The 12,986-nt window shown below is 44.9% G+C and overlaps 1 protein-coding gene across 2 annotated transcripts in view; it reads right to left on the bottom strand.

Annotated features, from left to right (window-relative positions):
• LOC108413784 (gamma-aminobutyric acid receptor subunit beta-2) overlaps positions 1-12,986 on the bottom strand; it is a 175,372-nt gene that overhangs the window by 31,776 nt on the left and 130,610 nt on the right. For both annotated transcript variants that reach the window (XM_017686446.2, XM_017686447.2), the window contains exon 6: positions 6,041-6,178. In XM_017686446.2, the coding sequence (XP_017541935.1) occupies positions 6,041-6,178 (138 nt within the window). The remainder of the gene's footprint in view (positions 1-6,040; positions 6,179-12,986) is intronic.

Genomic DNA, 12,986 nt, shown 5'->3' with positions numbered 1-12,986 from the left:
GCCATGTCCTGAAGGGAACTCCAGTCTAGCAGTGAGAGCAGAACTGCTCAAAAGGGCACGTTCACTGAAGCAGCCATATCATCCAGATCCTTCCTGCCAGAGACGTCCAGCAGAAAATCAGAAGGCCCTCCTCATGTGCCAGCTTTCATTCATAACCCTAACCCCAAAGATCAGTGGCACAAAAGCAGTGGAGTGCATTCAATCGGAAATGGCCGAGGTTGGCGAGGTTGGCTTTCGCTCGGCTCTGGGATATTAAACCCTCTGCAGCCAGGAAAAAGTCCAAAAGAATAAAATGAGAAGAAGAAGTGTTTCGTGGGCCGAAAAGAGACGTGGCATCTGTAGGAAGGGGGAAGATGAACAGAGGCGGGTATTTTACAGGTTGGTTAAAAGGTTTCTAAATGGATGGAGGGTTACACATACAGACTGAGCAGATTCCTTTAATTCAGGGGTGCTCAACTTCAGTCTTGGGTGGCTGGCGTCCAGCATAGTGTAATGACTTACCTGCTCAAACACACCTGATCAGACTTAACCTTCCTGTAGCGTTCGGGTCAAATCTGACCAATTTACAACTTAAAACACTCATAAATGTTGTGTTTTACATCTGACTGCCTCAAGGCCTCATGATATCCTCCACACTCTGGACTCGAACATGTAAAAGTGACGATCACCTCTTTCACTGGATTTTGAGTGTTTAATCAATTGTTACACCTGTGGGGTTCCCGGTCAGAAGTGACCGCCATAGGAAATGAATGGGTATCCAGACTGTATTCAACCATCAGACAGACAACATCCTCATACACACCCCCCCAGCTCGCTCGCTCGTCCTCATACACACCCCCCCAGCTCGCTCGCTCGTCCTCATACACACCCCCCCAGCTCGCTCGCTCGTCCTCATACACACCCCCCCAGCTCGCTCGCTCGTCCTCATACACACCCCCCCAGCTCGCTCGCTCGTCCTCATACACACCCCCCCAGCTCGCTCGCTCGTCCTCATACACACCCCCCGACTCGCTCGCTCGTCCTCATACACACCCCCCCCCCCCGACTCGCTCGCTCGTCCTCATACACACCCCCGACTCGCTCGCTCATCCTCATACACACCCCCCCCCCCCCGACTCGCTCGCTCGTCCTCATACACACCCCCGACTCGCTCGCTCGTCCTCATACACACCCCCGACTCGCTCGCTCGTCCTCATACACACCCCCCCCCCCCGACTCGCTCGCTCGTCCTCATACACACCCCCGACTCGCTCGCTCGTCCTCATACACACCCCCCCGACTCGCTCGCTCGTCCTCATACACACCCCCGACTCACTCACTCGTCCTCATACACACCCCCGACTCACTCACTCGTCCTCATACACACCCCCCCAACTCACTCACTCATCCTCATACACACCCCCCCCCCCCGACTCGCTCGCTCGTCCTCATACACACCCCCGACTCGCTCGCTCGTCCTCATACACACCCCCCCGACTCGCTCGCTCGTCCTCATACACACCCCCCCGACTCGCTCGCTCGTCCTCATACACACCCCCCCGACTCGCTCGCTCGTCCTCATACACACCCCCGACTCACTCGCTCGTCCTCATACACACCCCCCCAACTCACTCGCTCATCCTCATACACCCCCCCCCCCCCCCCCCCCCCCCCCCGACTTGCTCGCTCGTCATCATACACCCTGAAAAATGAAATTGAAAAATGGTTTTTGTGCTAATTTAAGAGCAGTTAAAACAGACCGGTCAGTTTTGACCGGGAACACTGAAGTAAGGGGCGGGAGGTGAAGAGGACAGGAGGGTTAATTGGCAGATTTAGTGGGTTTTTCTTCAAACTGTGCTGGACACCAGCCCTCCAGCACCGGCGTTTAACTGGTATAGATTAAACTCATTTACAGACAGGCTATAGCTGGGGGCAGATTAAAGCATAAACAATAAAGTGTCTCAGGAAGGTGTCAAAGGGCCACCAGATCAGCTCGAATGAATCTCATGTGGACTCTAGAAGTCAGTCAACTATACTGGGGGGATATAACACCGTTCCGGAGAATGTGGCCCAACATGTCGCTCCAAAATACCCCCCATGCATTCAACAGGGTTAAGATCTGGCAACTATGAAGGCCAAATCACGTCTTTTACACGATTTCACACTTAAACCATTTAGTGACCGCTCCAAGGTTCTTTAAACTGTTTTACCCCTGTTAAAATAAAACAAGCAGATCTATCATTTCAACTGTACTTCACAAGCTGCCTAAATGTCCCAATAGCTACACTGATATTTTCATGTTGTTTTTGAGGTCTATGATATTTGGATCAATGCCATTTTTAAAAATTTGGTCTTGGAGGTGGTGAGCGTCCATCTCGCCAGCTGCCACGTTTATTTTTGTTTATAACAAGAATAAAACATAAAAAATATAAATGATAATAAATGATAGCTCTTTACAAACACATAAAAGTGAGTGTGGTGATGAACCTGCTTCCATGGAGCAATTACACCTGGGAAAAATGAATGTTCGGAATGAGTCCAGGCTCATACGCCACATCACTCTCAGGGTTTACTGTAACATCAAGGGCAAATATACATTTGCTCATTCATAAACAAGGATCACTGGCCTGTTCTGCCGTTTGCGTGATTCTCTCGGCTGCATGTGCCATTAATGATTCAGAAACGCAGCAAAAACAACACTGGAAAAGGTCGGATGGGAAACGTGCCAACGGAAGCTGACGTGAGCCGAATTTCTGGATCAAATGTTCTCGATCTGTTCTACAGTGCTTTCAGACATCGATACATCATACACGGACACCCACTCTGCTGATCCAGCAATATCACATATCGATATTTGTGGGTTAAATATGATGGCAAGCATTGGAAGTGCAGGTGTAGGAGTAGAAGAGGAGGAAGGGGAAGGATTTCAGTCCATTTCTGAAAGATTATGAATGCTAGAATAAACAAACAGAGTCAGGCAGCTTTCGTTACGCGTTGGATTGAGACGAGGCTTTTTATTTCCACCGTTTGGCTGTGGACAGAGGTTGTTGGTGCCTTTATAGTGCACTGCAATTATTGACCATTTCTCCAAACATTTTGCTGCCACTGGAGTAACGAGTAAGCTATTGGAGCACAGGGAACGACCCAACACGGGCACGACTTAACACGGACCTTTTACGCTCTTATAGGAGCTCAAGAAACATGAGCTTCTGACCACATCACCACATTTCCTAGCCGTGGTCTCCCACCAATATTCAGAGTGATGGGTCAGCGTTTTAATGAGATCTGAGCCAAGAAGTGTTTTCAGGGCATGCAGGTCATTTTTTTGGGTTGCTTAGCTGTTTGTGTGAGTCTTATAGATGATGGTATATGATGCAGTTCGGTTAGTAAATCTGTTTATTTCTTACAGCGTATAATTATCCTGGATTAACTCCGTCTAGCAGGTGTTAAACTGACCCTCTGTCTGTTACAGTGAACCCACCCATGGGATTAACTGGAACGCTGCACTTTCCTCATTTTGGGAGGAACCGAACGGAAATGGTAGGAGCTAGAAACACAGTTCAAGTGCTGGTTTGTAGCAGAGAGGTTGATGTTGCTTGTATGAAAATATGATTATTCCAACTTAATTTTTTTTCATAAAAACCAAAGGGTTAGGCTGTGGCCCCCTCTTCCCTTCTTCTTTAGAATCTGCAGCTTTTATTTTCAGTTTTCTTTGACTTTCTTTGGCATGTCTATTCCAGCATGTGAACGGGCGCTGAGCTTTGGCGCTTCATATCAGCTCATAATTCATTTTGAATTTTTGTATTAAGGAAATATGGAACAACTGCATCCATGACCAGCAGGAGTAGGATTTTATCATTATGTCACATATTTGGGTTCTATACAGTTTTATGACCGCAAAACAGCCTCCCAGCAAAAAGCTGGTGAAGAAAACCTCCATCCGTATTAGCTCCGTGCTAAACTTTCAGCAAACTGTCTCAAAGCAGCGTTTCCTGCCAGTCCTTTACCTCTGCCTTCGTTTTCCTGACCGCGGCCAGCCGACCGAAATGTAACGCGCTGGCTTCTGTCTGACGCCAACAGGCAGAAAAAAGACAGCATCGTCACTCATTTTCTCCACTTCCAGTACTGGTCAGGGCATCATCCCTCAGCCCGGCGGCACAGCGGACTGAATGAAGGAACGAAAGCCGGGGAATCCGCTCCGGTTCCCTCAGCAGGGGGAGAGGAGTCCGAGCTGGCTCGGTGTTCCCGGCGTCGCAGGCTTAAACTCTTTAAATCCAGCAGTTTTCCGTCCCTGCAAGGTCTCAGTGGAGAGGCGAGCGTAAGAGGTCCACCCCTAGGCTAATAACCTTCACCCTCAATCAATTTCATGCTTTCATGACAAATTTATGAACATAAAGAATGTAGATGTCATGAATGAACATATATAACATATACATAATGTACATAAGCTTCAGTATCCATCAGTGTCTTATCTGGAAAAAAGGAAAAAAAAAAAAATATATATATATATATATATATATATATATATAAACTCATATCTCCAAAATAATAACTAATAAGGAAAAAAAATCATGCACAGGGTTCTGATCAGCTACACGTCCTTTCAGACCCACAGCGCTGAGTGGTCTTCTCACAGTGGAAGGATGGACAGAAACACCTGTGGATGTTTTCAGATCTGAAGCAGCTTGATCTTCTCCTCCCTCTCAGAGATCAAAGCTTTCAGTGCTGTTTATCTGATGGGGGCAGCTTTGGGGGGCTACCAGGTCTTCCAGGTGGTTGTTAGGAGGCTGATTTTCTCTGTAGCTTTTGCAAAGTCCTCCTTTTTTTACCTCATCACAAATATGAAATATCTCCTGAAAAACGAACACCTTGTACTTCACGGCGTTTTAATTGGTGCGTGTGTGTGTGTGTGTGTGTGTGTGTGTGTGTGTGCATGTGTGTGTGTGTGCGCGCATGTGGGCGCGGGTTATATGCACTGCACAATCAGCACCTTTCCAAATCACTCAAGGATGTTAAGAGATGTTTACATTCATCTGCACTTCATATTTATTATTAAATTATAAATACATTATGTGCAACACCACAGCTGCTGCTTTATTTATATCCACTCTTATTTTACTTTTAGAAATTAACCTTTTTCTATTTTTACTTTTTAATACTTTTATATGATAGTCTTGCATTTATATTTTACATTAAACTAGGAATAAAGTAAAAAACATGGGCTAATCTTTTTTGGTTCATGCACCATTGACATCGCTACCCAATTGCGCTGTAGCCTGTGCAGTGACAATCTTGAATATTATTATTATTATTATTAATAATAATAATAATAATAATAATAATAATAATAATAATAATAGAATGAAGAATTGTTGTGGTTGTTATTGTTGTTGCTGAAGTTTGATCTTGACACTATATATATATATATATATATATATATATATATATATATCACCCCCCCCAAATATCTTAATAATACTGCTACATAAAACTTGACTATAATTTCTTAATTTCAAAAGGATTTTTTCTTTAAAATTCAAATATATATATATGATTTTTTATATATGGATGTGTTTGTCTCTCCACGCTGTCAGGGCTCATAAGCAATGGATTCCAAGCGAAAAACGCCCCTCACCCAAAGGCTCAGCTCCAAATGCGCCTTCAGGGGAGAACAAGTCCTCCTAAACGGAGGTTGACCTGGTGCTGGACATGCATGTTTGTGTTTCCCTCATTAAAAAACACCTGATTCAGTTCTTCAGGTAATTACAGGGTTCTTCAGCAGCTCACTAAGGACAGACTGCATTTCCGGAGAACCCTTTTCCACACCACATGGAGCTCTGCTCCGACAGGAGGAAAACCAGCAGAGCGAAAAGAAAAGCTGATGCAGGCTGAGCACCGTGCCGAGGTCTGGGCGTTAGTGGAGGCTTTTATTTATTATTCCTACTTACATTATTAGTGAGGTCAGTATGTTGGGGTCACCTGTTCCTTCTGGCTGCTGGAAGGTGCCGCTTTAATGAGTGTAATTCGAGTGAAAGTGTGAGTTTGTCCCGTTCGTCTTCACCTGTAGAGAAGACCACGTTCTTGGATATGAGCTTGTAGTCCACGATGGAGAACTGGGGCAGTTCTATCCTCTCCACCCCCGTCACCGCGTGGTCACCGCCGCGCCAGTAGAACTCGATATCGTCTGTCGTGTAGCCGTCTGCGATGGAAAGACACAAAACATATGAGAACACTTAGTGGAGGTCAACCTCCACTATAGGGAACAAAGACATGGCATTTTCTAATAACTGCACATTCTGGAAAAAAAGATGGTTCTTCAAGGGTTCTAGGAGTCAAGATGTTGGTTCTGTTTAGAAGCAAACACTCTAAGAACATTCTGCATGAGTAAAGGGTTCTTTGCGTCATGAAAGGGTTCTTCAGATTGATGGAGAATCTCTGCACGTTAATGTGCTATAGATGGTTCTACACAGAACCTTTCTGAAAAGGGTTCTATGTAGAATCCAAAAGGATTGTTCTGTTGTAACGATGTCAAGCTTGTTACTATAGAGCCCTTTTGGGTGCTATACAGAACCATCAGAACCATCTACACCACATTCTCCATAAACCTGAACAACCCTTAAATCATGCAAAGGGTTACTTGGGTGTTCATGGTTCTATTTAGAGCCACCGTCTTTAGGAAAGAACCCTTGAGGAACCAAGTGTGAAGCTTGACACTAATAATAGAAGAAACCTTTTGGGTGCTATATAGAATCCTTCTTAAAAAGGTTCCATCTACATTTTCATGTTCACAAATTTGCCATGAAAGGGAGTTAGAACTGCTTAAAAATAATAGATATATATGTTTTATTAATGCCCTGCGATGGACTGGGAGCTTGTCCAGGGTGTATCCTGCCTTCCGCCCAATGACCAGCTCGGACAGGCTCAGAAAACATGTGTGTGTGTTTTATTAATATGAAATGGTTCCATATTAATAAACCATAAAAATGTACAATTTATAACTTTAAACAGTAACTGTATTAAACATGTACAGGAGGGTTCTGAGTAGAGGACGTGTTCACTTACACTTGATTTGATCAGGGCGCTCAAACTTTTCACTCAATAAGCACTTTGAAACTAATCAAAGCTCATTTTTGATTCAGATGAACAGAATCAATATTATTTTACATCAATTCAAACCTCAAAAACATTTCACTTCAAATCACTTTTCCATGTGCACTTTTAGACAGTAGATGCTGGGAGTAATTACAAGCTGATGTGCTGAATCTTTGAATCGAACACGTTTATTTAATTAGAAGTAAACCCTGCAGACGAGCCCGTGTTGCAGAAATGAAGACAGTCTCGCGGCCGTCTGGAACGCTCTGCTCTGCCATCGCTTGAAATAATCTACAGCAAAAACACAGCTTTCCCTATTCTAGATGTTCCTGTGGGACAAATGGGTGAAACTCCCTACAAGCCTCTCGGTATATTTGGTAGCAGGTCCTGAAAGTGATCCGAGTGGTCGGGAATCTGGGTTTAACTCCGTCACAGTCTTTCCAGGTAACACCAACAACAAACAAGTCGCTGTACAGTTCTGCGTAAAGTGCACCACGTTCCACCAGGCTGGGAATATTCCACACGGCCTGAAGTCGTACCACCGTAGTCATGTACGGCAGAGTCAGGAGTACAAAGCCAGGCCTGGGCTTGAACTCTAAATGAACCCATAAACATTTCCATTATTCACCTCGACTGAGGGGGTAAAACAAGCCGGCATGAATGAAACTAAAACGAGAGATATTTATTCCAGCAGGGCATCCCATGCGCTGAACCCGCCAGGAACACCGAGCGAGTTGGAAACGATGTAGGACGCTATGAAGCTCTTACACAACCCGCTGTCCCATCGTGAGGTCAAGTCCTAAACCGTCCTCAAAGAAAACACTTTTACCATCAACATCGCATGAAACTCGACGTGTCAGTGATCCTCCATGAACGGTTTACCATCCTGTGGTGTTCCATTACGTTCCGTATCTACCATCTTGTGCGTCCAGCCGTGTTTTATGTCCACCGTCTTTCGCGTCCCGTCCACCGTCTTTCGCGCCCTAGCCACCATCTTTCGTGTCCCAGCCAGTCTTTCGCATTCCGCCATGTCCATGTCCTGTCCATCCTCTTTCGCGTCCCGTCCACCCCCTTACGCGTCCCGTCCACAGTCTTTCGTGTCTCAACCACCGTCTTTCACGTCCCAGCCACAGTCTTTCGCATTCCGCCATGTCCATGTCCTGTCCACCCTCTTTCGTGTCTCAGCCACCATCTTTCGCGTCCCAGCCACCGACTTTCACGTTCCATCACGTCCTGTCAACAGTCTTTCACGTCCTGTCCTCCGTCCCTTCCACCGCCTTTCGCGTCCCGCTGCTTCGTGTCCACCATCTTTCGCGTCCTGTCCATCTTTCATGTCCCGCTGTGTTTTGTGTGTTTTATGTCTACCGTTCTGCGTTGCCCAGCATGTTCTATATCTGCCATTCAACACGCTTGTTTTTGCCTCTAGCTCTTTAGAGATTTCGAGACCTTCGGTCACTGGTGTGTATCCTAGATCTTTCCTCAGTATAATCTCAGAGTCACTGTTTGACCATTAAACTACCCAGCGCACCACAGAGGAGGATGGGCTCCTCTTCTGGGTCTTTGTTCCTCTCAGTGCTTCTTCTTCATGGTCTAAGGCAGTTTAACCTTTTGAGTCTCATGGAGTTTCTTCACTTTATAATTCCTTTCCACACACTCATTACATCCGTCTTCTGAGAAAACTTCTTATTCCAGATTTTCCGCTGTTTTCTTCAACATTCCAGATAAGCTCAGAAGACTCGTGTAGGTTCTCTGGTGGTTCTGGATGGTAAATAAAGAGTCTATATCTGTGTTGTAGTCATGGCGACGCCTGGTTCCCATCACCACCACTGTAAAGACGTCTGAGTTGGAATGCTAATTAGTACAGTATAAGATGTTGAAAAGATGGTGCTACAAGGGTTCCTTAGTAAAGAAAATGAACCCTGAACACAAAGAACCATTTGCTTGATTACAGGGTTCTTTGCAAGGTGAAAAGGAAAGGGTTTGTAAGACTGATTGAGAAATGTGTTTATGGTTCTATACAGCACCCAAACGAGTTCTTCTGTTATGATGTCCAGCTTGTAAGAACAGAAGAACCCTTTAGTAACCATTTTTAAAAAGGTTCTATATGGAACCATCTACATCATATTCTCCATCAGTCTGACAAAACCTCTTGAATGATTAAAGAGTTCTTTGCGTCAGAGTTCGGTGAGTGTTTGTGGTTCTGTATAGAACCATTTTCTTTACTATGGAACTTTTAAAAGTGTACATTAGCCGTGTAGCTGCAGTGCTAAAAATGAAGAGGCACATTTCCGACACCATACGTGTCCGCTGTCTGACCATATTTAGGGTCAGTTTTGTAGATGCCACTCTAGAGGATGCTGCAAGAAAACCCACCACCAAGAGGTCAAACGGTGAAAGTCGCCCATTCTTTCTTATGCAAAGGAGACTTTGGCCTCTGTGTGGTCGGCTGGACTTCTGAGAGCCACTTAACTCCATTGTTTCTGTGTCATTGAGTCTGACTTTGCAAATTTGCTCTCTTGCCTGGATCCCTGTCACCCCAGTTACATCAGTGCATTAGGGCTCGCTCGGCTTGCCGTCACCCCGTGTGCACAGGGGGACTCTATTGTTGGAGAAAAGGAACTAAAGGAGAGACTGGAGGATTTGCTTCTTGAGTGATAGGGCAGCCAGAGGTCGTGAGACGGAGCCTGAGGTTAAACGATGTCCCTGACTGACTCACACTTGAACTTGTGTAAGAGATAAATAAGCCACGAGCGCTCACAAGAAACCTCCACGTCTGTGAGCTGTGGAGCCACACAGTCTCAGACAGGTCCATGCGAAAGGGTCATTCAGAAGGTCACAAAATCACTGCTTGGACCACTTTTGGTTAGTAGCAGTTCTGAAGTTTGCTCCCATAGTTTTAGCACTGGAGAACTAATGGATGCTGATGTCCACCAATTAGTACGGATGTCCTGATCCGCTACAGAGAGGTTCCCAGCAGATAGTGGACTGGGTATCAGTTCTATGAAGCCCGATTTAGGTCTGATTTATTGCGGTGTATTAATGCCAGAGCTGTAGATGTCACATGAATAGAGATCATCCACCGTCTGCAGTAGTAGCACGTTTTCAGAATAAGAAGTCTCATGAGCGCTTCCATCACATTCTGTTGAATCATACAAACTTCATACGCACGGTAAAGTGTACATGTAACGGGGCTGGTGGTGAATTAATCTTAATACTTCCATCATTTCGTTTGTCTTATGAAAAACTCATCAGGGTTCGGCAACATGTGGCTGTTTAACCGCCCTGTTGCTGCTCCACAGCTGAATCAGATCAGCAGGTAATAATAAAATAATCCTCCTCTACAGTAAAATGAAGCTCTGCTGATCCTTCAACACAGTTTAACAGTAAATGGTCTTAAACGCTGGAGTTAATGTAGAACTGCTGATTCACCCTTTAACCCTGAAGATCAGCGCAGACGGCTGGTCACCATAGCAACACAGACAACAGACTCGCCCAGCTAGTAGCTACGAAACGGCAAAGAGAGAGATTTAAGATGAACATCGATAATCTGGAGACGAATGGACTTATCAGTGTTTATAGTCAGTCCAGCTGGTTTCTTGATACGTTTAATCTGCAACGAGAAACTGACAAACACTAAAGTCACGAAGCTGAAGTCGGTTTCTCGCTCACCAACATCTGATCTTTTTCTTCTTATGTGACGTAGATGTGCGTCTGTGTCAATGTGAACAGATAAACACTGAATTTGACATTTTTCAATTCCGATTTGAGACGCTGACATGTATCCTAGCCACAAGTGTGACTCAGCCTGAACAGCCAGATCGGAATTCATGCGACTTTTACGTCAATCCAACTCAACATTCGACATGATTTCACGCTGCTGCGACTCATTTAGGCTGATGTTTGGTACAAAAATGAGAAGGAACTCATTTCCAACCCTCCACAAGAGATTCTGAAAGAAACACGGCTGCAGAGTCAAGGAAAAAAGTCTGAATGCAAAGTTTAAAGAATCCGAGGACACAAACCAAAGAAGTGACCGCGCACTTTTTAAGGTGAGCCGGAACACTTTCTGGGTGTTCTGAGTCCAGCTGTCAGCCAGTGGAGCTTCATGATGGCTCCTGTGACGCTGGCGAAGATGAAGCTGATCCTCTGGGAGCGACTGGAGTTCGTTGGCAGTCGTGATTGTTTACCTCTGGACGAGCCGTGAAGCAGCGTGACGCTGTTCTTTTGCGCATGCGGGTCGGTTTAGGAGCTGATCTGTTCAGACTGATGTTTTTCTGAACTATTGCTTCACAGGAGGATATGACTTTGAGCTGGATTAACAGTTGAGCTTCTACGTCCACCTGAGGCTGCTCGAGGCAAAGCAATCCATTATCTCATCTGATATGCAGCGCAAGTAATAAAAGTTGAATCACAAGCAGGAACAGCCGTGCTTGTCAAACAACCATGAGGAGCGCACCAGTGCCCAGTCCACAGACACCAACAGCTGGACTCCACTCGGCTCTTAGTAAGCGCATGCTGAGGGACCGGCTGCCACAACAAAAACCAAAATGAAGAGAGAGAAAGTTCCAAGAAGGAGAGACGTTTCTGCGTTAAACGTGCAGCAGCTTATAGAAAGGAGCCCCGATGAACCTCTAACGCTGACAGTTCAAAGCCACTTTAATTTTATATGTGGTGTCCAATTAAAAGTGCCCTCAAAGTCTGCAATCAAGCCTCCTCTACTCCGCTGCCAGGGGAACGAGGCATGAACGGAGAACAGGAACATCTAAGGCAGAGAAATAAACCCGAGCGAACAAACCTCCTCGTACCCCGGAGGGGTGTAAGCAGTGTCTAAAATTGGATCTGATGGCTGCCTGCTCCTCTGTTGTGCTTCGGCAGTGCAGAAAATTTGACTAACACATGGTGGGCCGTGCAGATGAGATAACGTTGTCAAAAAAAAAAAAAAGTCACCTCTGTAGAAAAAAGAAAAAGACGTTCCTTATTCCTCACAGAAAACAGCCTTTATACTGCACACGGCTTTATTCACACTGCCTGATAAGAAAACAAGGGCAAGGAACACGTGTAGAACTGCATCTGCCTTGTCTGGAGAAGTTTTAGTAGAGCTGGGCAACATGACATCTGTTATGACTTAGTCCAGTAAATTACATCTGTTTTCTGTTCTAAAGCAACACAAATGTCAAGAAGAGCTTTTTTGTCCTTTATAAATATAATATATAATACAATATATAATATTATATATATATATATATATATATATATATATATATATATATATATATATTATATTGATACACCTTGGGAGCCACAACATTATCTCCATTTTACCATCTTGGCTGTAAATGTGTCTCAGTAGGTGTTAATGTTCTAATATAGGATAAAAATATAATAAACGAAAAACACAGACTTACTTGAGCTTCAGCTCAGCTATAGCCACTTTTCTCACATCTCCAGCAGGAAACCTTTCCTCAGAGAGCAGAGCAATTTACAAGAAAGTGTTTCTCACCGTTCCACTTTTTACGAGACTGAAGTCGCTTCTGATCCTCCAGCTTCTTGCTCTAATTTTCCCGTTCCACCTTAACACTAGAATGACTAAAGCTACGAAAATGTTCGTAAGGAAAAGCAGCCCCCATGTAGCCCACTCCCCTGCTGTTATCACGACTGGCTCCTCCCACTCCATGTGCTTTTTGCTTTGGTCTTCCAAGTGCGTTTGGTTTGGTTCAGCCCCCTTGTTTTGGTGACTCCTCCCCTGATTATTCTCATCTGTGTTTCCATCCGTGTCTTGTGATCCCTTGTTAATCCTCTCGTATTTAAGCCCTGTGTTTTCATTAGTGCTGGTCTTTGTTTGATTTGTACTGTTGGTGTTATTGGCTGTGTTGGATGTTCTGTTGTATTCTGGTCTATGTCAGATCTGCCCCCCC

The sequence above is a fragment of the Pygocentrus nattereri genome, chromosome 16 (assembly GCF_015220715.1).
Source record: "Pygocentrus nattereri isolate fPygNat1 chromosome 16, fPygNat1.pri, whole genome shotgun sequence".
Lineage (NCBI taxonomy): Eukaryota > Metazoa > Chordata > Actinopteri > Characiformes > Serrasalmidae > Pygocentrus > Pygocentrus nattereri.
The sequence above is the reverse complement of the archived record's forward strand: the minus strand, read 5'-3'. Positions and strand labels throughout refer to the sequence as shown.